The sequence below is a fragment of the Amyelois transitella genome, chromosome 28 (genome assembly GCF_032362555.1).
Source record: "Amyelois transitella isolate CPQ chromosome 28, ilAmyTran1.1, whole genome shotgun sequence".
NCBI lineage: Eukaryota > Metazoa > Arthropoda > Insecta > Lepidoptera > Pyralidae > Amyelois > Amyelois transitella.
Genome location: NC_083531.1, coordinates 950,893 through 973,806, shown reverse-complemented (window position 1 = coordinate 973,806; position 22,914 = coordinate 950,893). Strand labels below are relative to the sequence as shown.

Below are 22,914 nucleotides of genomic sequence, written 5' to 3'. Positions count from 1 at the left end.
GTTTTTATTTTTAATCTGAAGCGATGGTTTTTTTTTCATGCTATTCAAATGACGGACAACAGGATTTTTCGTAGGGCAAGCCGGAATTTTAGTTCATACATTTTTTTTTTGACTAATTTCTTATGTGCGATCAAGTAGTGACATAGACTATAGTTGAGTTGAGTGTCTAAAAACCTATTTGTAACCAGTCAATTTAAAAATCTAATTTTTCATTGTGACTTGAATGCACTTCAGTTCGGGGGGTCCCGGGGTCCTATTTTACGATGAGGATACAACCAGGACTAAAGCCAGGAAGAAGCTGGATCGCTATTTGAAATTGAGATTTGGAAATAGTGACAGGTTACATCGACTAAAATATGAATCTCAAGTTTTTATGAACCATCGATTTGATAGAATTCGCGCGGGAAGCGCGTCCATAGAGCAAATTTTTTTTATGTCTATGATAAAAGTCATAGATGTAGAGATTTCCTTTTAAATTAGTCGCATTTCGGATTCCGTTACTCAGACTATAGATTTGAATATTGTGTACAGATATTAGATGTATTACGTTCTAGTTTGTGGTTAAAGTTGTAAATTTTTATGTTAAATTGTGTTTCATACAAATTGTTATAAGATAAGAGAAATTAGGTTTGTACATTTTTATATTAAGGAATATTGTAATTACAATATTATTAAAATGTCATTCCAAAACTTTATTTTAATTTATTGTAGTTACCTAGTCTAGCTTTCGCCTGCGGCTCTGTCCGCTTGAAAAGTATGTCCTTCCACGCCAGTGGTTTTGTAGGAAAGACGGACGAACAAATACGATTTAACATCTACACTTATAAAGCTGAAGAGTTTGTTTGTTTGAACGCGCTAATCTCAGGAACTACTGGTTTGTATAGAAAGCTATATAACATTACGCTGCAACTATTAGGAGCGAATAAATAATAGAAAATGTGAAAAAAAACGGGGAAAATTATTCATCCACCATTCCACGCGGACGTAGTCGCGGGCACAGCTAGTTTGTAATATTGCTATGGGTTAATTTCAGTTTATTTATCGCATATGTATTTACAATTCAGTTCTAAATTGTATGGCTTAGTGTTAGTGACATAGATTACTTCGCATAAAAAAAAATCCCAAGTTAAATAATTTTTCCGTTGATTCTCGCTACCAGTTCAACATGGAAGCTTGCACTAGATGGAAGTGCTCCTATTCCCTTAGTCACCTTTTACGACATCCATGCGAAAAAGATACTCCAGGGTACGTCGCAACCGGGTCAAACTAATGCCATCAAGATTAAAGTCTGTGCCAAATCTATCAAAACCATGCTTTGGTGTCGACGTCTCTCAAAACTTTCCACCAATTTTCACCAATTAGACAAACCGTGACAGAAAAATATTTGCGCTATTCATAATGGCGACACCTTTATTTGCAAGCTTTGTTATGTTAAATTAACGCTTCGGAAATAAGAGCGATGCGTCCGTGACGAGTTGCACAAAAATGATTTAAAGTAGCAATAAGTGTAACAAATGTCTTCTACATTGCTTTTATTTAACAAAGTGTACGGTTGTTTATGGCTAACTAAGTACCTAACTTTGGTTTTCTGGTTCTCTCGCGTATATTTGTCATAATAATATACCTATCGCAAACCATAGATTATTTATATTCTGCGAAGATCCTCAAGCCGAATGAATGAACAATGAAAATTTGTAAGTTCGCATCAGGAAATACTCAGTCAACTTATTTCAACAACTGAGAGACGAGCATTTTACCATTATACCCTCATCGTCATTCGATTGTGGGTTATATCCCATTGTGGTATTATAAAAGTCAAATCCAATGATTCAAGCTGAGTTAGGTTAACAAACACCACACTGTTACGGCATGTTATTTCGTGATTCTTGAGTTAAATTAAATTATCACTCGTTACCTATATAAGCTCCTCGGTTATCAAAGAGTTAAATTAAATCATGACTCGTGACTATAAGCTCCTCGTTTATCAATCTCAATCATAATCCGGAAATTGTTTATATGCTTAGATAAGAAGCATGCAGAGATCGTGGCAAGTACCTATGTGTCTATAATATGGAGTCTCTGCCTACCCTTCAGGAAAGAGGCATGATTTTATGAATGTATCGTTAATCAACAGAGGCTAAGTGTTAGTTAACGTTGAACTTACGAATGTCTGTGCAACCCGCCTTCACTTCTAGGTCGCAAGGTTGCATCGGCAGAGATGCCGTTATCCGGTCCACGTCTGCTTCACGCGAATGCTTAAAAAGGAGAGTAATGTATTCAGCTGTTTATTAAATTTACCTAAGGATTAAGTTCTCATTAATAATAATATTTAATTCTTTTGTTTGCATTGTCATGGGACATATGTACGATTAATTAAGTAGTTATATAAGCTACATAAATTTATAAATTTCACTTTGAGTTTTTTAATTCAGATATCTCTTTGGTCTATGGTCACAGACGGATCACGGGCTCTTCTTTTTGGAAAAAGTAAACGGGCAAAAACCTTGTGAAAAGCAGTAGAAATGGAAGAAAACCGAAAACTAAATGGACGGATGGCGCCAAGGAAAGCATGGGTAGGAAATGAGTAGTCTGTAATGAGGGACTTCGGGATTTCCTATTAAAAAGGGACTTCGTGTGTCTATTATCTTCTTAATTACTATCTACAAAATTTACAAAGGACATCTGAAAAGAATGTAGCGGGTATTAGGTTAAATTTAATTTTAGATTTGCCATTTAAAAATTCTTATAATTAATATTGAAACACTTTGATTCTATACTTCAGTACGGTCTTAATACTTGAAGAAAGTTTAAAAAACTGTACAAGTTGCATTGAGTACCTAAGTAACTACAAAGGTATTGTATCTGTTGACCACTCTTTCAATAAAATTCCCTTTCCCCTTGTTACAGTACTTTTAGTCTATAGCAAACAAGTGACAGAACGAATTAAAAAAAAAACTTACGATTGTACTTGTTCTTTCTTTCTCTTTTACATTATGGCTTCCACTGGACTTTCGGTGATTCTGCCGAGATTGTATTTTTTTTTAATTTTGACGTATGACGTAAGCCCCTGTGGAATAATAAATATTGGACTGCTGGAGGGATGATCACTACACTAATCCACGTAAATAGAATTTAATTAACGAAATAGAATTTATACCGATTCCTTTTTTTTCGATTAAAATGATATGATAAAATATATTACCTAAGTAGGTACTTAACTTCTTACCAAAATGAGGTGATATAAGTTTTATGTGCGCCGTTACGCCGATCTGCAAAACTGGCGCGATTAAATGATTGAAAGCCGGTTTCGACGCGACTTCTTAATAACGCCAAAATAAGGCTACTTACTGTATATTATCAACTACCTGTGCCCGCGACTTCGTCCGCGTGGAATAGTTATTTTGGGCATCATTGAAGCCCTCAAGGATTTTTTTGACAAATTACACAGATATAGTTAGCCTCGAAGTAAGTAGGATGAATAATTTCAATCGTATAATATTAGTATAGATGATTTTATTTGATTATCACAGCGAGATAGACTACAAGCTAGGTATGTGCTTTGCAATTTTGCTTACGAGAAGTATCATGGGCGGTATGAAAAGGCACAAAAACAATATTTCCGTATTTGTCTCTTACTAAAACCAAGAAAAAAGGGTCCCAGTAACCATTATGACATCGCTAAGTACAGGGTGCCATTATATGTATATTTATACCTATCTTGGCCAAACACTGACCCTTGTTTTATTTTCTTTTACCTAACTACTTACCTAATTTTCCTTACTAGGAAAATTGTTTTGATTGTAATCTTGTCTCATTAGGTACTTTCAATATAACCTACTTAGTGTTAATAACTAGATATATACTTAAGCAATTATCTGCATGTGTAGGTTTAAATACTTACCTACTTGAATTCAAATAAGTATACCCTTTGAGTGGCTATCTGACTATTTCATCAATAGAAGAATATGTATTTTGAGTGTTAATTGGTGAAAGTCTCATAAGGAAATAGGCATAATAACTATAAAACCCGCGCAATAATATTAGGCATGATATATATTTCGGTAACTCTTTACGTAACTTAATTGTTATTAGCGTCGTTACCGCCAAAAAGTTTGTTTTTGAACGACAAGAAATTTCACTAGAGATGTTAAAGGTCTTGCAATTGGTGCATTCAAAAATTAAAATGGCTAATTAAATGAGAATAATTTCTGCGTTACACGCGCATCATCTTTGCTTACTTTCGCCATTTCACAGTTTGTTGTCCTATGTACCTAACTGTTGTCGTGTTACCATACTTTAGTGCAACAAAAACTGCCGGTTTAGCCGCACGCTTGGCTGTATAGCTCGTTTTATAACTTCCGACTGTTCGAGACAAATTTTAAGAAAAAAGGAATTCTGGCCGTTTTGAAATTATTTGATTCGGCGTTTTATAAAAAAAAAATGTGCTAGTGTTGTGACACCGATCGGTTTAAAAGTCGATAAAGTGACTTGGTTATTTACAAGTTCTAACTTGGAATTTGTGTTGAGGTAGGTTTTATGCATTTTATTTGGTCCTAATGGAAATTTGCATGCACATAATCAGACTACTGCCACTGACACATTAAATCGTGTTGCTTGTTAATATGGAGATTTAAAATAATTTAAATATTAGGTCCATTTTCCATTTTAAGATAAGGTATATTTTAATAGTTAGGATAAATTTTACATTATAGTTAAAACATTCTACTATCGAAAAATACCTACGCAATAACCTCGTATTTTATAATTAATAATGTATGTGCGGCTGACATTTCTCATTACGTATTGTAATTAAATCAGTGAAAAGACATTTCATTCTCTTTGTGTGTGGAGTTGAGTTAATATAAAATTTGACCTAATTATTTAACAGCCTGCAAGTAAAAAATAATGTTCTCTGAAGCGTGTAGGGGTGGTGTGGTGGCCAATGTGGTTGATAGGTAACCGATACAAATCAACAGAAACAATAATTATCATGTTCCTTCATCCATAAACTGCGACGATAGGTATTTTAAGTAGGTATAGAATTAAATATATTCCATGATATCGATAGAAAACTTCGATTGTAAGTCTACCTACCTCTGGAGAATATCATTTTTATAAACAAGTAACTAAGTACTTCTTTCCAGTTAAATAAAATTTGATGGATAATATTGTATTATGCAGTATCGACATAATGTTAACGCCCCGAAAATATGCATCACTGTTTGTTTTAATTATTTTTTATACCTACTTATCTGAGCTGTATCTTTGGTCACTAAAATACTTCCGATTTCAAACTGTAATTTTTTTATACACGAATTTACAAACAAAATAAACTTGTGACGCGTATTAAGCCTTAAAGTATCTAATTTAAATCTTGCCTTGTCTATGAACCAGATAAAAAGGTCCAGTAATTTTTGAGTGAATCCGTCTCAATTATCTAAAATAAATATAAATACTTTTTATATTTAAACTTATGTATGTCAGATATTATACCTACTAACGTATGGTTTAAAAACTGGACTTCTTTCTTTCTATAAAAACTTCAAAACAAAAAACTGAAACTCATCGTCTGCGTTTCCTACAAATGAATATGAAACGAATGGAAATCAGTTATTATTGGTACAGAACAATGTGACTTATTATGCAAATATGCTGATTTGTTAACTTCGATGGTAGGAGGTGGTCATGACAAAACGCGCACCCGAATCACGGTAAAGGAGTTCGAATTTCGTGGTCATAGCAGATCCTACCTCTTTTCTGCCGGACAATTCTGATGGAAAAATTTTGATGGAGTACTAACCGATGATCTGACGGTGAGGGAAAAGATCGTGAGGAAACCGTGTTTCTTCAGGAATTGAAACCAATGCTGCCTAAGGTTTTCTGTTGAGTTTGCGGATGTCAGATGGGAGTTGCATCACTCACACAAATCAATCCTGGATCATTGTCAATAAGTCGCACCTTGAACTGACCGGTCTGACCTCAGCAACCGTTGCCCCAAACCTAACCTATTTTTTTATATATATGTGACAGATGACACCTGATTGAGTTAAGTTTGAGACTAGTATTATGACATACTAACGCAACGATACTAAAGATCTATATCTTATTCTCGTCCGCGTGAAATAGTTATTTTGGGCATCATTGAAGCCCTGAAAGATGAATAATTTTCCCCGTTTTTTTTTTTCACATTTCCCATTATTTATTCGCTCCTCATAGCTGCAGCTTGATATTATATAGCTTTAAGCCTTCCTCGATAAATGGTCTATTCAACACAAAGAATTTTCCAATTTGAACCAGTAGTTCCTGAGATTCTCATGAAATTTTGTGAGCATATTGAGAAGGTCTGAGAATCGGCCAACATCTATTTTTCATACCCACAAAATGCAGAACAACGTTTGCCGGAACAGCTAACTATTTTTATTATAAATACCTATAAAGATAAACATCCAAGACTCATTGGATGGATTACCTTTTGGATCATGGTAAAAGCTGCACTAGAGGAATGTATTACCAATTTTATTTTTAATAGACTGTTTGTCTGTGTACGCAAAGGAAGACACGAGTATTTTGTTATGTGAAAAAGATTAAAAAGATGAAAGAAAGTGCTTAATAGAAAAGACAGCAGCCAACCCTTGACCTAACCATAGTTATATTGATTCCGTTATCTCCGTGTTGGGGCTCCGGAAATAGAAACTATGACTTGTGACCCGTCGCCGCTTTTTTCATTCATGATTAAAATTGGTGATAAAGTAGAAAGACAACGCCTTATATATCCCTTGCAAGGTAGACAGAGCCAGCGGTCTTGAAAAACTGACAGGACACGTTCAGCTGTATAGGTATACAGCTGAACGTGTCATGATGGAATTCAGATTCAAATAGTAACAGGTTGCTAGCCTATCGCTTACAAAAGGAATCCCAAGTTTATAAGCCATCCATAGGAAAGATATGGAGTGGTTCTATTATATAGAGGGCAGGGAACCACACTGAGAGAGGTTTTCTCGAATTCCCGGAATTAATAGGTAGAAAGGCGATAGACAAATGAGGTGAATAAAAAAAAAACTATTACAACTAGGTAGGTATAGTATAGTTAGTCTCTTTCCAACGTCAAAAAATGCGAGATTGAAAGCAAAACATTTTCACCAGGGTCAAACATTGTAGGCAACCTTCTTGGTATACCTACGCCATAGCGGTTGCCATGATTTTGTTTGTTAGAGATATGTCAAAAAGAGCTTTTATTGTCAAATATTCTTAATTTTTACGTATAATATAGTAGAGATGCCACGAATATTCGGCAATTATTCGGTATTCGGCCTATTCGGCCACTTTTTTTGCTATTCGGTATTCGGCCGAATAGTACCTATTATTCGGCCGAATACCGAATACCAAATTATGTAAAAAAGACACGTATATTACTCAAAATTATGTATCTAATTCCAAATTACAACACTTTAGTAATTAAAATTGACCAGTGGTAAGTTATGATGAATAAAAACAAGCTTTTCAGCATTTTTGGTTGCAAACGATTACGCTATTCATCGTAAATAATACCAGCCTCAGAAAATAACCTTCACTATACACGCTACTTCCAGGAGAAGAATGATAAACTTTAGCAAATTTCGAAAGGTTTGGGAATTGTTTTTCGTTTGCGAACCACAAGTTAGTTGTAAGGGTCGGCCTTCCGATCTAAGCGAACTGTTTTCAAATAAAAATCCAACTGGTTTGCCACAGCACTCTTCTCCACGTCTACCTAATCATTAGCATTTCGCATATTATCTGTTGCTACTTCAGTTCCAGAAACTGTCATGTATTTCAATAGTACCATCATTTTCATTAGTTACTTAAAAAAAAAGTTGAACAAGTGAAAGAGTTTGTATATCTACGAGTAGGATCAAAGTTTACATCAGATGGCAAGTGTGATAGTGGTATTGAAAGGAGAGTGAACATGGTGAATGGAGCTTTGCATGCCTTTATAAGCAGTCAGAAACTGTCCAAAAAGGCTCGACTGGCTGTGCATAGGGGCGTGTTGGTCCCGAAATTAATGAATGGGAGCGAAAGTTGGGTATGGCAAAAGAAGCACGAAAATAGAATAAATGCAGTGGAAAGATTTTAGGGATGTATTTCGTGCCGAATATTCGTCGGCCGAATATTCGGCGCTTCGGCCGACCGCGTTGCCGAATATTCGGTATTCGGCCAATTCACTATTCGTGGCAACTCTATAATATAGACATTTTAAACTTATTATTTCTCTCCTCTTTTCTCCTTCTATCTTCTGTAGGAATAAATAACTTTTTAACTATACTTCCTACAAACATGATCTAAGTGGGCTTAATTTTCTAATTTCCCTGCCCCTATGTGCCAAAGACAAGGCAGACGTGAGTTAATTCTGACTTCCTCTTGTATCGTGGTTATAGACGACGCCAACGTTAGAAAGGAGGAATCACGGAAAATTGTTCTAATTTCAAAACTTTTTTTTTTTACAAGACTCTCACAATTTCTCACGACTCTTACCCCATTTCGCGCTGCCTGGGCGCACAGTTATATAGAATTACAGCAGATTACAGTAGTTATCTATAATGCCTCACATTTTAAAGTAACTAGAGTGAGATAAATGTGAGCTTCCGAGAGCAAGGTTAGGGATCCGTTGCTTTCTCGCTCGTTACCCTTTTGTTAGCCGACGACAAAAGATGGGTATTAGAATAGAATAGATTTATTTTCAAAATTGGATACAAGGTATCACTTATTGACGTCACATCACTCAAATCTCATTATAACTACTAACTTCCAAAGCGCATGTGTAAAAGAAGCGGCGGAACAAACTACACTGCATTGTTAGCGACGGCCGCGCTGCTTACTTTCTTGGCTGTTAACTGCTGCTGCTTTCGCGTTGCTAGCCGTACATTTTGTATTTTGTCAATGTGGAAAAATGATATGACAAGGCCGTAGGAAAATTACTTACGATATGTTTTTGCTCCGACATTGTATCTTTACACGAGTTTTTTTCTGAAATATAACATACTAAGGATCAAGCCATCGTTATTTACTGGTATCATACATACATACATATGGTCACGTCTATATCCCTTGCGGGGTAGACAGAGCCAACATTCTTGAAAAGACCCTAGCCCATCGCCTAAAAGAATCCCAAGTTTATAAGCCTAATCCTTAGTCGCCTTACGACTATACGAGTGTTCCTATTCTTTTTTTTTATTGGTGCCGGGAACCACACGGCACTACAGATTTTAACAATCTGTCACTTATTTTTACTACGCTTTTATTTTTTTTCACAATTCTATCATTATTATGACATACCTACAGCTAAAAGTAGACTTTCAGTCTTTTCAAGACTGTTAACTCTGTCTACCCCCAAGGCATACTTATATAGACATGTGATTATGTATAAGTATGTATGAAATCTTTTGAAGGGCGCTGACCGCTGTCATCGAGGTAAACTATTGTTTAGGAGAGATTCCCACGTTGACATTCGCACCGCGCCCGTGACTGCGTCTCATTGTTCTCTCTTCTCATTGATAACCTCACGGCTGTCGGTATGTGGTCTAATGACCACGATATGATCATTTCAGATACCTACCTGAGGACATGGCGTAAAAGGCGACGTAGAGATAGGCTTATAAACTTGGGATTTCTCTCTTTTTCTTTATTCATTATTCATTAGTAAGCAGGAATAATTTAAACAAACATTTTATGGGGTTAGGTTAGAACAGAGATTTTCTCAAGTCAAACGTAAGCAGCAGAATGATTCCATCGTCAATTCAAAAAGGCCGGCTGTCAAAAACATTATTAATCATCGACATTGGAATACATTTTTATTACACCTTTTTACTTATACAACATATAATTATGTATGTTGAAACGATTTGTAAAATAAATCTATACTAATATTATAAAGCAGAAGAGTTTGTTTGTTTGTTTGAACGCGCTAATCTCAGGAACTACTGGTTCGAATTGAAAAATTCTTTTTGTGTTGAATAGATTATTTATTGAGGAAGGCATTAGGCTATACAGCATCACGCTGCAACTATGAGGAGCGAAGAAATAATGGAAAATGTGAAAAAAACGGGGAAAATTATTCATCGTTGAGGGCTTCAATGATGCCCAATATAACTATTCCGCGCGGACGAAGTCGCAGGCACAGCTAGTAACATATAAATAAACTATGTAAAATAAATAATTGCTAACATCTCGTAGGCGGTAGGCTAGCAACATGTCACTGAGATCACGATCCATGGCAAAGATATGTAGTGGTCCTAGTGTCAGAACCACACGGCACTACTCCTAGCAAGCAGATTGATTCTAGCCATACATGATGACGTAAACGACTTAAGGAATGGCTAAATAACTTAGGATTCTTAATATATATTTATAGAGTGCCGTGTGGTTCCCGGCACCAATACCAAAAAAGAATAGGACCACTCCATCTCTTTTTCTATGAATGTCGTAAAAGGCGACTAAGGGATAGGCTTACAAACTTGGGATTCTTATTTTTAGGCGATGGCACAGCAACCTGTCACTATTTGAATCTCAATTCTATCATTAAGCCAAATAGCTGAACGTGGCCATTCAGTCTTTTCAAGACTGTTGGCTCTGTTTACCCCGCAAGGGATATGGACGTGACCATATGTATGTATGTATATTTATAGCTATTTATAAATATTCATGCAATAAAACCACATAGCGGGACACGAAACCAGGTGTTTTTGAAGATGCGCGCGCATGGGACGCCGCACCACAGATAAACAAGAACATAACAAGAAGGAGTTTGTATAACATTTCCAACTTCTTTGAACATAACATACATACCTACATCAATTTTAGTAATTTATTTGAAGTCAACCAATATTGTGAAATCAAACGTTTTGACAATTATTAAGCGATATGTAGTATCCTATAATAATGAATAAAAATATTAGAATTTTTTTGAATTTGAATTCTTCTTGTAATCGATGGGCTAGCAGCCTGTCACTATTTGAATCTCAACTCCATCACTAAGCTATACATCTGGACGAGGCCTTTCAGTCTTTACAAAACATTTGGCTCTGTCTACCCCGCAAAGGATATAGGCGCGATTGTGTGCATGTATGTACACATTACCTGAATCAGACTCGCTCCACTTACTTTATTGTTAGCCGATGCATCTTCCGCTGCATCCGGACGTCACGCTTTTTTAAATCCTAAGAAAAATTAATAATCTTTATATTGTTAAGCGGCGTACACACCGGGCCAACTAATATTGAACCAAATAACCAAATAATAACGAAATATTCGTATTGAAATAACTAGTTCTACATTCATTCATGTTTTTTAATGTAGACAATGTGCATTCGTCCATGATTTAGGTTTAAGAGATCTATATTTGTATATTGATGTCCGATGAAAATGCTGCAGTGTAGTTTGTTCCGCCGCTTCTTCTACACATGCGCTTTGGAAGCGGTAGTAGTTATAATTAGATTTAAGTGATGTGACGTCAATAAGTGATACCTTGTATCCAATTTTGAAAATAAATCTATTCTATTCTATTCTATTGGCACGCATACGTATGCTTAAGCGATCGCCAAACCAAGTAGAAAAAGACCAACGTAAGCTACATACTACATATAATCACGTCCGTATCCCTTGCGGGGTAGACAGAGCTACCTTGAAAATACTGTAAAGCCGCGTTTAGCTGTATAGCTGTATGATGGAATTAAGATTCAAATAGTGACAGGTTAACTTGGGATTCTTCTTTTAGGCAATGAGTTAATACCTACGCATCACTTGTACTGAGACTGCAATGTACAATTTTAAAATAGAACTGATTTCTTTTTTCAGATCGAAATGTTCCAATACGAATTTGAGAAGCGGCCTCCTTCCTCCACCTCTTGCGAGAGTCGAGCTACCATGACTACGGATTGGAGCCGAGTGTACCCGAACGCGGGGTCTAGCGGTACCAGCGGGGCAAATCGGTCGAGCGGGGTGAATATAACCGCTCGTCGACCGCTACCGCCGAGACCTATTATTTGTGAAAGCATCCCAGCTAAACCGAGTGTGAGTAATACAAAAATATTGATAAGTAAGTCGAATGAGCGATTTTGAGAAGCGGCCTCCGTCTTCCTCTTGCGAGAGTCGAGCTACCATGATAACGGATTGGAGCCGAGTGTCATCCCAGCTAAACCGAGTGTGAGTGATACATAAATGTTGATAAGCTGAATGAAACAAGAAAAGGGTCTAGCGGTACCAGGGGCGACAAAGAGACGAGCGGGGTGAACTGGACCGCCCGCCGACTGCTGCCGCTTAGATCTAGGCATTGTGTGTGAAAACATTCTTACTTATTTGTAGTTCTTGTTATTCAACTTTATTTTTTTTTTGGCTTCGTTTGAATTGACCATTCATACAATGACCATTTAATAGTAACAAGCATTTTATTACTATTAAAGGTTTTGTCTGTCTACTTACATACATACATATAATCATGTCTATATCCCTTGCGAGGTAAACAGAGCCAACAGTCTTGAAAAGACTGATATGCCGCATTCAGCTGTTTTGCTTAATGATAGAATTGAGATTCAAATAGTGACAGGTTGCTAACCCATCGCCTAAAAGAAGAATCCCAAGTTTATAAGCTTATCTTTTAGTCGCCTTTTACGGCATCCAAATTAATATTGTAATAGATAACTTCTTCTACTTAGTTGTATTTTTGGCATTCTTGCAATGTATACCTACTCCTGATACAGTGAGGTAACACCGGGACATACGTAATGCGGAAAGACTAATAGCGGGTTATATGCGCCTGCGCAACCGTTACCTGTGATAGCATATAAGTTAGGCAACACGTAGATGTTCCTTCAAAATTATACCTCTGCTAGCTTTTAACCGAGGCTTCAATACCGTGGAAGAAATTTCTAGAAATAAAAGCCTTTCATTTCCATGAAGGTCTAATCTAACTTTGTGCTTAACTTCAAACAAAATCCGCTTCGTAAATAAATAGTTAATAAAAAACAAATAGTCTTTTCAGTTTTAGTATATTAGTAGTTACAGTCTCGTCTATATCCCTTGCAAGGTAGACAGAGCCGACAGTCTTGAAAAGACTGAAACGCCACTTGCAACTGTATAGATAAATGATGGAATTAGGATTCAAATAGTGACAGGATGCTAGCACATTGCCTTCTAGAAGAATCCCAAGTTTCCCATATATATATATTTTATAAGAATATACCTAGTTGCTATGCAATTTGCGTGTTAATTAAATAAAATTATATAATAATATAAAGTTTAAAACTTTCGTAAACAACTGTTAGCGTCGCGAAGTCGCGGGCAAAAGCTGCCAGCAAATGTCAGTCGTGGATGGCTAAACATTTGAAAGTGTAAGTTTGTCTGTTTCCGTGTTACGTAATAACCATAATGTGTATGGCCTAGTGATGTGAGGTAAGCGACCTCACAATTTGCCATTTAGAGAATTGCTTACCTACATGGAGAGTAAAATTTCACTGAAGTACGTATTTAATATGCCGTGTGGTTCCCGGCACTATTACAAAAAAGAATAGGACCACTCCATCTCTTTCCCATGGATGTCGTAAAAGGCGACTAAGGGATAGGCTTATAAACTTAGGATTCCTCTTTTAGGCGATGGGCTAGCAACCTGTCACTATTTGAATCTCGGTTCTATCATTAAGCCAAATAGCTGAACGTGGCCATTCAGTCTTTTCAAGACTGTTGGCTCTGTCTACCCCGCAAGGGATATAGACGTGATCATATGTATGTATGTATGTATGTACGTATTTAATAAACAATAAAGGGCTTTGTGGTTACCGCTAGAGTAGAAAAAAAAGATATTTGAATTGATGTGGGAAAATGTAACTAAATTTACTTCATAATATTATCTATGGTTCAATTTAGATTTTTCCACATTCATGGGCAAGAAATGGAGTTATCCTATTCAAAGGATACGAGAACCACACAGCACTAATTGTACTTACTGTACCTAATATTACATTCAACTAAATGATTTCATGCATACATATAATCATATCTTTATCCCTTACGGGATTGACAGAGCCAGTCTTGGGAAGTCTACAACTTGAAAATAAACTTGAAAGGCGCTTATGAACTTGAGATATACATATCTTTAGGGAAATGGGCTAACAACTTATCACTATACTTTGAATCACAATTCTAACAACAATCCATACAGCTGAACGTGGCATTTCAGCCTTTTCACACCTGTTGGCTCTGTCTAACCCGTACCTACGTGATTAAAATGTATAACATTTATGATTAAAAATAAACCGTGTGCCGTGTGGTTCCCGGCACCAATGAAAAAAGAATAGGACCACTCCATCTCTTTCCCATGGATGTCGTAAATGGCGACTAAGGGATAGGCTTACAAAATTAGGATTCAATTCAATTCAATTCAAAACTTTTATTTGCATAATATGAGTACAACAAGGTCTTAAATATTATGTATCTTTTTTTAGGCGATTGGCTAGCAACCTGTTACTATTTGAATCTCAATTCTATCATTAAGCCAAATAGCTGAACGTGGCCATTATCAGTCTTTTCAAGACTGTTGGCTCTGTCTACCCCGCAAGGGATATAGACGTGACCATATGTATGTATAAAAATAAATGTTTCATTAATATGTCATTGATTCCCAGGTCCCTCTGAAAGTATGGATCGTCGCAAGCGCATCTTGCTTCGCGGTGTGCGCGGCGCTGGTGCTGGCCACGGTGGTCATCACCAAATGGGGCGCCAGCCAGACTTACACCGAACAACTGTTCGATTCTCCGGTGAGTACCGGTGTTTTGTATTTTTGTAGGTTATAAAATTTTGCCTTTAAAAATAAAATTTCCCTCGAAATTTAGGATATGTAGCGGGATGAACCGAATGAAACCGCCGAGCTTGCATGAAGAGAGTTATGAATGTGGATGAAGCGAAGGAAGTGTGCAGAGATCGTGGCAAGTGGATAGTGGTAGTCTCTGCCTACCCCTCCGGGAAAGAGGCGTGATTTTATGTATGTATGAACTTATGGCGCCCACCTTGTGCCACCTTTGCTTGTGTTTCAATTTTCCTTAAAGTAATACATACATACAAACATAAATCACGCCTCTTTCCCGGAGAGGCAGGCAGAGACCACATCTAAAGAAAAACAACATAAAATAAATAATTAAAATTTCAGGAGCCGGTCTACTCAAATAAAAACTCGAAATACACAACTACAGAAAACCCTATAGATCCGCCATCAGAGGACGACATCCAAATGCCGATACTAGAAAAGTTACCGATTTTCAAAAACGCCATTGCGAACAGAGACCGAAAGCCTAATCTAGCTTCGAAACCTCAAATCCATCCGTTACATGAGAGCATTGATCATGAAGAAAGGAAGATTGAAAAGAAAGACCAACCTAAACTCCCTTACGAAGACAACGCTATTCCTGACTTCAAACCAACATTACCTGATATATTTATTAATAAACATAAAGATATCAAACTATCAGACGGGTACATAGCTGGATTACGCAAACACGACGATTACGAAGATTATTACAACGACGAGAACTTATATGATGACTATTTACAAAGTAACACAATGACTAGTTATTTGATTGAAAAAGTTCAAGAGCTACATAATTGGATAACTTCTGATCCCGATTTCGTCGTTAAGAACAATTCTAAAAGGGCCAGCGATCAGTTTGGACAAGTTCTGAAAGCGTTGAATGATAGTTTATTGGAAGGCAACGTGTCTATAGTGATGACGAAATTGAGAGACATTTACTTTGGAGATAATTACACTATGCAGAACAGTTCTAGGAAGATAATATCGACGAATAGCACGGATTTGCTCTCGTTCGGGATTCTGTCTCTAGATGTGATGCTGCTGCATAACATTCAGCTAATGGCGTGGGAGAACCAGGTGAATGCAGAGCCGGATTAACCCTGTCATGGGCCTGTAGGCACTACCATTTTCGGGCCCCTTTTCTTTACCTATTCTGACTGATAATCATGTGATGTATTTTTTTTTGCCTTTTACTAGGGTTGCCAACATTTTAGTGTCAAAATATAGTATTTTTTAAGAAAAGCTTTTAAAAATATAGTACCTTGCACATAAATATAGTATTTTAGTAGGGAACAATAAAAAATTACCTAAGTTACATTTTACTAATTTATTTTTTATTTTTTACTGGCCAAAAACTATATTTTTTTTGCACTTTTTAACAATTTTTTCTCTCCAATAAAACTGGCAGAAGGTTTATCGCAGTAAATTTTTAAATAACTATAAATCAAAAGCTCATTTTTAGTAGGTATAAAAGATATATGTGCTCTGTTTCTTTCTTCACACCATTTAGAATTCATAATCCTTTCTATGAATGCCGAAATAGCGGGAACACTTTTGTTTTAAATACTTTTGGTTTTGTGTATGTGAAAATCGTAAGTCTTCAAATACGGAGAACACATAAACTTTTTAAAATTTACCTTGCAATCGCAGAACTCATATCACATATTGTAATTAAAGATACGTAGGTTATAGGTATTTTGAAAGTTTCGGAACTATTACACTACAAATTATTACCACGCTACGGAAGCTTACAGAACGCACCCAACAAATCGGGGATTCCCCCAACGTACATGAAGTCCAGTTAGTTGCGATTCGAAGGATTATATTAGTTCTTATATTAGATACTAGATGGTTCTGTATGTATAAAGTGTTACAGGTGTTGAAAAAGAAAGAAAAGTTTTGTTAATTATCATTTTCGTTCAATTCAAAAAAAAATATTTTCGGAATGCAGTGCAGTGGGCGGGGCCCCTGTCGATGCTGGGCCCCTAGGCAGTTGCCTACTCTGCCTTAAGGTTAATCCGGCTCTGGGTGAATGTTCAACCGAATATTATTTTAGTTATTTATTCTATTGTGAACATAGAAATTCACGAGTAATTTTATTTGTGTTAATTTTTTTTTATTTTTAGACGTAAAAATAATTTTATTATATAGAATAAATAATATTTTAATACAACTATAATTAAATCAAATTAAAACTAAAGCAAAAACTACTTATAAAAAGAAAGAAAAAAGATACTTACAAACTAATCTATTTAAAGCTAAAACTATGTACTTATAAAAAGAAAGAAAAAAGATGACTACAAACTAAAATTTAATTTATAAATTGTACAGTCCCTGCATAGCATCAACATGCGGGAGTGTGCCTAGAAGTTGCCTAGTTTGTGTTAATGATTTTAACTAAAGTGGAAATAGGAGAAAGACAGATTCTAAGATTCTGAACCTTTAATGTAATTTTAATACACAGAATATCATAATTTTAGGAAGCAACACGAATTAAAATGCTGAAGGACCCCGATATTTTCGCGTTCAACGCCCTCTTCATGGATCCCACTAAGGTGGAAGCCGTGGAGAATGAATTAGCGAATTATCACCACGACAGCGGCAGTACGTTCACGTAAGTGTAACATCACAATCAAAATCAAAATTTTAAATCAAAAATTAATGTAAAAATCAGTATACCTACCGGGCAACATTGTTGTAAAATTAGGGATAGGCTTATAATTTGGGATTCCTCTTTTAGGCGATGGGCTAGCAACTTGGCACTATTTCATTCTTAATTCTATCAATAAGCCAAACAGCTGAACGTGGCCTATCAGTCTTATCAAGACTGTTGGCTCTGTTTACCCCGCAAGGGATATAGACGTGATTATATGAATGTATGTAAGTAGACGTGTGGTTCCCGGCACCAATACAAAAAAGAATGGGACCACTCCATCTCTTTCCCATGGATGTCGTAAAAGGCGACTAAGGGATAGGCTTACAAACTTGGAATTCTTTTTTAAGCGATGGGCTAGCAACTATCTCTATTTGAATCTCAATTCTATCATTCAGCCAAATAGCTGAACGTGGCAAGTCTTTACAAGACTGTTGGCTCTGTCTACCCCGTAAGGGATATAGACGTGAATATATATGTGTTGTCTTTCAGGAAACGCCAGAACCTCCGGCAGCAAGACTTTGACGACTTTAACATCGGCAAAACAATTTTGGAGAACTTCTTGGAGATCGGCATGAGCACTGCAAGAGCCGCTATACACCTCGGAAGAGCTTATAAGAACACCAAGTAAGTGATTTCATGACTCACACTCTCCTTTCATATACATAGACAGAGCCAACTGCCTTGAAGAATGATAGGCCACGTTCAGCTATTGGGCTTAAAGAAAGAATGGAGATAGGTTGCTAGCCCATCGCCTAAAAGCATATCCCTTAGTCGCCTTTTACGACATCCATGGGAAAATGATGGAGATGAAAAAAGAATAGGACCACTCCATCTCTTTCCCATGGATGTCGTAAAAGGCGACTAAGGGATAGGCTTACAAACTTGGGATTCTTTTTTAGGCGATGGGCTAGCAGACTGTCACTATTTGAATCTCAATTCTATCATTAAGCCAAATAGCTGAACGTGGCCATTCAGTCTTTTCAAGACTGTTGGCTCTGTCTACCCCGCAAGGGACATAGACGTGACCATATGTATGTATGTATGTATGTTAGAAATTAAAATTCGTCCTTGAATATTTTGCAGAAACGTCTTGAACCACCTCCAATCACGAGAGCAGACGAGCCTCTCCCGGAACGTTGATGGCAACGCTCAGGCGTTACAGCATCTGCAATCCTCGCTGAAAGATTCCAAACGACCAGGTAACATACATACATACATATGGTCACGTCCATATCCCTTGCGGGGTAGACAGAGCCAACAGTCCTGAAAAGACGGAATGGCCACGCTCAGCTATTTGGCTTAATGATTTAATTTAGATTCAAATAGTGACAGGTTGCTAGCCCATCGCCTAAAAAAAGGATCGCAATTTTATAAGCCTATCCCTTAGTCGCCTTTTACGACATCCATGGGAAAGAGATGGAGTGGACCTATTATTTTTTTGTATTGGTGCCGGGAACCACACGGCACACCAGGTAACACAATTTGATAAACATTTAACGCTTTTTATCAAACCGATACCCAGAGCTTTATCAGTTTCTTAGATGCAGCTACTGTCCGATAAGCGTTTTAGGCCCCTCTTAGTGGAATCGGGGGCGTTCTGACAAAAGGCAGGTCAGGAACAATCGTGACAAAACTCCTGAGTTATGAGTATATGGATAAAGCGAAAGAAGTGTATCGTATAAGTCATTATATGTATGTTTGTTGGTGGAGTGGAAATAGTCACCGTTGTTAAACAAAAATTGTGGATATAAATTAAATATGTCCCTTTTGAGTAAAGACCCATTCACACTAGCAACCTGTCATACACAGTCAACAGTCTCGAAAAGACCGATAGGCCAAGTTCAATCAATCACGATTTATGATGGAATTAAGATTTAAATAGCGATAGGTTGCTAGCCCGTCGTCTACACGAGGAATTCACAGTTAAAACCCTACTAACCTTTAGTTCGCATATAGACATAGAAAGATATGCAGCAGCGGTTCAATTCAAACGGTGACAGAAACCACACGGCTAACCTTAAATATAATAAATATATACGGGACAAATTACACAGATTGAGTTAGTCTCGATGTAAGTTCGAAACTTGTGTTACGAGATACTAACTCAACGATACTATATTTTATAATAAATACGTATATAGATAAACATCCAAGACCCAGGCCAATCAGAGAAAGTTCGTTTCTCATCATGCCCTGGCCGGGATTCGAACCCGGGACCTCCGGTGACACAGACAAGCGCACTACCGCTGCGCCACAGAGGCCGTCGAACCTTCATCCTCACCCCGATTTTTGCAGGTTACACCGAGCTGGACTGCGTGTGGCTGCTGTACTGCAGGAATTTGGTTGCCAGCAGCAAACTCCATCCGCCGTACGCTACTATGGCTCGTATTAACGGGTACGTGTTTTTTTATGTGCCGTGTGGTTCCCGGCACCAATACAAAAAAAAGAATAGGACCACTCCATCTCTTTCCCATGGATGTCGTAAAAGGCGGCGAAAGGATAGACTTACAAACATGGGATTCTTTTCTAGGCGATGGGCTAGCAACCTGTCACTATTTGAATCTCAATTTTATCTTAAAGCCAAATAGCTGAACGTAGCCTTTCAGTCTTTAAAAGACTGTTGGCTCTGTCTATCCCGCAAGGGATATAGACGTGACCATATGTATGTATGTATATGTATGTGCTTTTTTTTTGTTTTGTTTGTTTTTTAAACTCTTTATTGCACATAAAAAGATATGTAACAAAAATAGTACAGTCATTGGATTATAGAAGAATATGTACAATGGCGGACTTATCCCAATTTTGGGATTTCTTTCAGTCAACCAAAATAAAAATTACATCTATTACGTGCTACTTACTCATCGATACTATATTTTAAAATAAGAACTTAAATAGATAGACATCCGGGACAAGACCCAGGCTCATCGCAAAATGTTCTTATTTATCATGACCTAACCGAGAATCGAACCCGGGACCTTTTGGTTCAGAGGCGATAAATCCAACAACAGCGCCTAACAAGGCCGTCTAAAAGAAAGCATGATTCTGTTATAGCATACCTTCAAAATAATATATTTCTCTCGTAATTGGCAGGCTAGCACTGAGAAGCCGTCTAAAAGAAAGCGTGATTCTGTTATAGCATACCTTCAAACTAATATATTTCTCTCGTAATTGGCAGGCTAGCACTGAGAAGCCGTCTAAAAGAAAGCATGATTCTGTTATAGCATACCTTCAAAATAATATATTTCTTTCGTAATTGGCAGGCTAGCACTGAGGATGCTGACGGGCGAGCTGCCGGCGGACAGAGCTCTCGACACCATGTTGTACGAGGCGTTCTCGGGCTGGACTGAACTCAAGTGCAACGATATGTTCCCCAGGTAAACAATATTTGTACCTATAACATAGACAGATAGATAGATAATTCATTTGTTTGAGTTTGCTACACAGAATAATTTACAATTTCATACACACATGACCTAGGTGCTAGTGCAGGTCAAACTGCGCTAGTAAAAACAAAAACAAACAAAGACTCGTGTCGAGACTTAAAGTTTAATTGTAAGTAGGTATGTGATATAATATGTAGTGGCTTATAAAAAAATAATTAAAAAATAAACACAATAAAAGAACCCACCTGCTGAAAAACAGCAGCTCAGTCATAAGCTTTTTGCACACCAAAAATGGTAAAACATGATGTACCTATGATGTATTTTTTAAACAACCAATGCATTTGAATGTATGATGACGTGTTTTGGCAAATTAATTATCTTTTTCTACGGTAGTCGTTCTAAATTGTAACATCATACAATCGATGGCATGAAATGGTTATGCAGTCAACTCGTTCACACTTTTTTTTTTTTTGGACACCGTAAATTTTTTTAGGTCCAAAATTTGTATAACTTATCTATCAACTTAAAACCGCAGAAAATAATTATATCGCTCATTATAACGCATTTTATTTGACAATATGTTTTAGATGCAGCAAAGCGAATGCCGCGGCTGTAGTGCTGGAGACAATAATGCAACCGCTGAGGAAATCCCAAGCTAGAACGCGGTGATAATTAAAAAAAAAAAATGGCTGATAATTTCTTTAAATAAAATACGGGACTCAGGTTTTGACACATTGCCCATCATGCGTCGTTCCATTTGACATCACAAAAACACGCGAGTATAGTTTGTACTTAGTAGAAGGTGAATATATACATAGCTGTAGCGTTTTATATCTACCCTAAAAAAATATATAAATTATAAAAGAGCAGGCATATTCACAGAGCCGTTAAATTTAACTCATATAATGATCACATAAATAAATAAATATAAATTTATACGGTACAACTTACACTTTAGTAACTCGACTTGACTATATTTTATAACAAATAGGTATTATGGATATCTATTTTACACAACATCGCGTTGTGAGCAAATCGTTTGGTGGGTAATTTTTATCTTAGACTGTTATTGCACATAGTATCACAGTAAAGGGTATAGAAATATATAAAATCATTAACAACATTTCTATGCTCTTTAAGGCCTTTAAAGTTTTTTTAAGAGAAAAATTATACCGTTGATGTATTTTGTTGTTACTTAAACAAAAAGGTAGGTAGTTGTTTTTAAATTAACCTGTTGTAAATTACTATATAAGTTCATATTGAAGATATTTCACATTTGTACTTAAAATAAAAGTACAAAATGCTATGTAGGCTTAATTTTCCCTTTGTATAAAATTCTTGTTCATAAATGCTCAAAAAATGCATTTATTAAGTTTATTGTCGTAATGTATAAGATAAAATATATTTTATTTTGTTGCATATTCATTTAGGTACATTTTTTATTCCTGGGGATACCAGAAATTTCAAGGACCTTTCGAATTGATTGTTTTTTTTACAATCATACAAGAGCGCCAAAAGGCAATGCCGTTCTGTTCCGATTCTATGCTAGGGCCAGCGCATTTTATCTAGAAACTTTTGATTGGCGCTTGATTTCATTATAGTTGTACATGTTTAGTTATACTAGCTTTCGCCCACGGATCCGCCCGCGAGAATAAACCCTATGTCCTTCTTCGCCCTCCGCACTATATATTCGCAAAATTTCATGGAGACCAATGGTTTTGACGTGAAAGACGGACTAACAAATACATACACTTTTACATTTATAATATTAGTACGGATCCTAAGTACCTACCCATCATTATGTATGTAAATAGCTTACTTCCCAGTGATTTATATACCTAGATACTTATTTAAATAAGTTACTTTACTTATATAGTTAGTGTTAATTGAATTTTTGATGTTTAAAAATCTGAGGTTTAAATAGACTGAAAATAAAATAAAATGTTTTAGCTTTCTCATTATTTTATTTCATATCACTGTTATGAACATGCCGTGTGGTTCCCGGCACCAATACTAAAAATAATAGAACCACTGCATCTCTTTCCCGG

At 36.5% G+C, this 22,914-nt stretch overlaps 1 protein-coding gene across 2 annotated transcripts; it reads left to right on the top strand.

Moving 5' to 3' along the window:
• The first annotated feature begins 102 nt into the window (after positions 1–102).
• LOC106133722 (uncharacterized) lies at positions 103–22,066 on the top strand. 2 transcript variants are annotated; one of them, XM_060952288.1, is made up of 10 exons: positions 103–627; positions 11,827–12,042; positions 14,649–14,780; positions 15,170–15,904; positions 17,308–17,441; positions 17,973–18,107; positions 18,567–18,682; positions 19,779–19,878; positions 20,744–20,857; positions 21,454–22,066. In XM_060952288.1, the coding sequence occupies exons 2-10, from the start codon at positions 11,833–11,835 to the stop codon at positions 21,533–21,535; spliced, it is 1,758 nt and encodes a 585-aa protein (XP_060808271.1). In that variant the 5' UTR covers positions 103–627; positions 11,827–11,832; the 3' UTR covers positions 21,536–22,066. The 2 variants fall into 2 exon arrangements, with proteins under 2 accessions (XP_060808271.1, XP_013188994.1); XM_013333540.2 differs by lacking the exon at positions 103–627 and adding an exon at positions 4,320–4,527.
• Positions 22,067–22,914: the final 848 nt, after the last annotated feature.

What these genes read in the sequence shown, in the direction of transcription:
- LOC106133722 (XM_060952288.1), top strand. Translation starts at nt 11,833, where the DNA reads ATGTTCCAATACGAATTTGAGAAGCGGCCTCCTTCCTCCACCTCTTGC. An exon ending in AACAACTGTTCGATTCTCCG is followed by an intron (nt 14,781 to 15,169) that starts GTGAGTACCGGT and finishes TTAAAATTTCAG; the next exon opens with GAGCCGGTCTACTCAAATAA. An exon ending in ACTATGGCTCGTATTAACGG is followed by an intron (nt 19,879 to 20,743) that starts GTACGTGTTTTT and finishes CGTAATTGGCAG; the next exon opens with GCTAGCACTGAGGATGCTGA.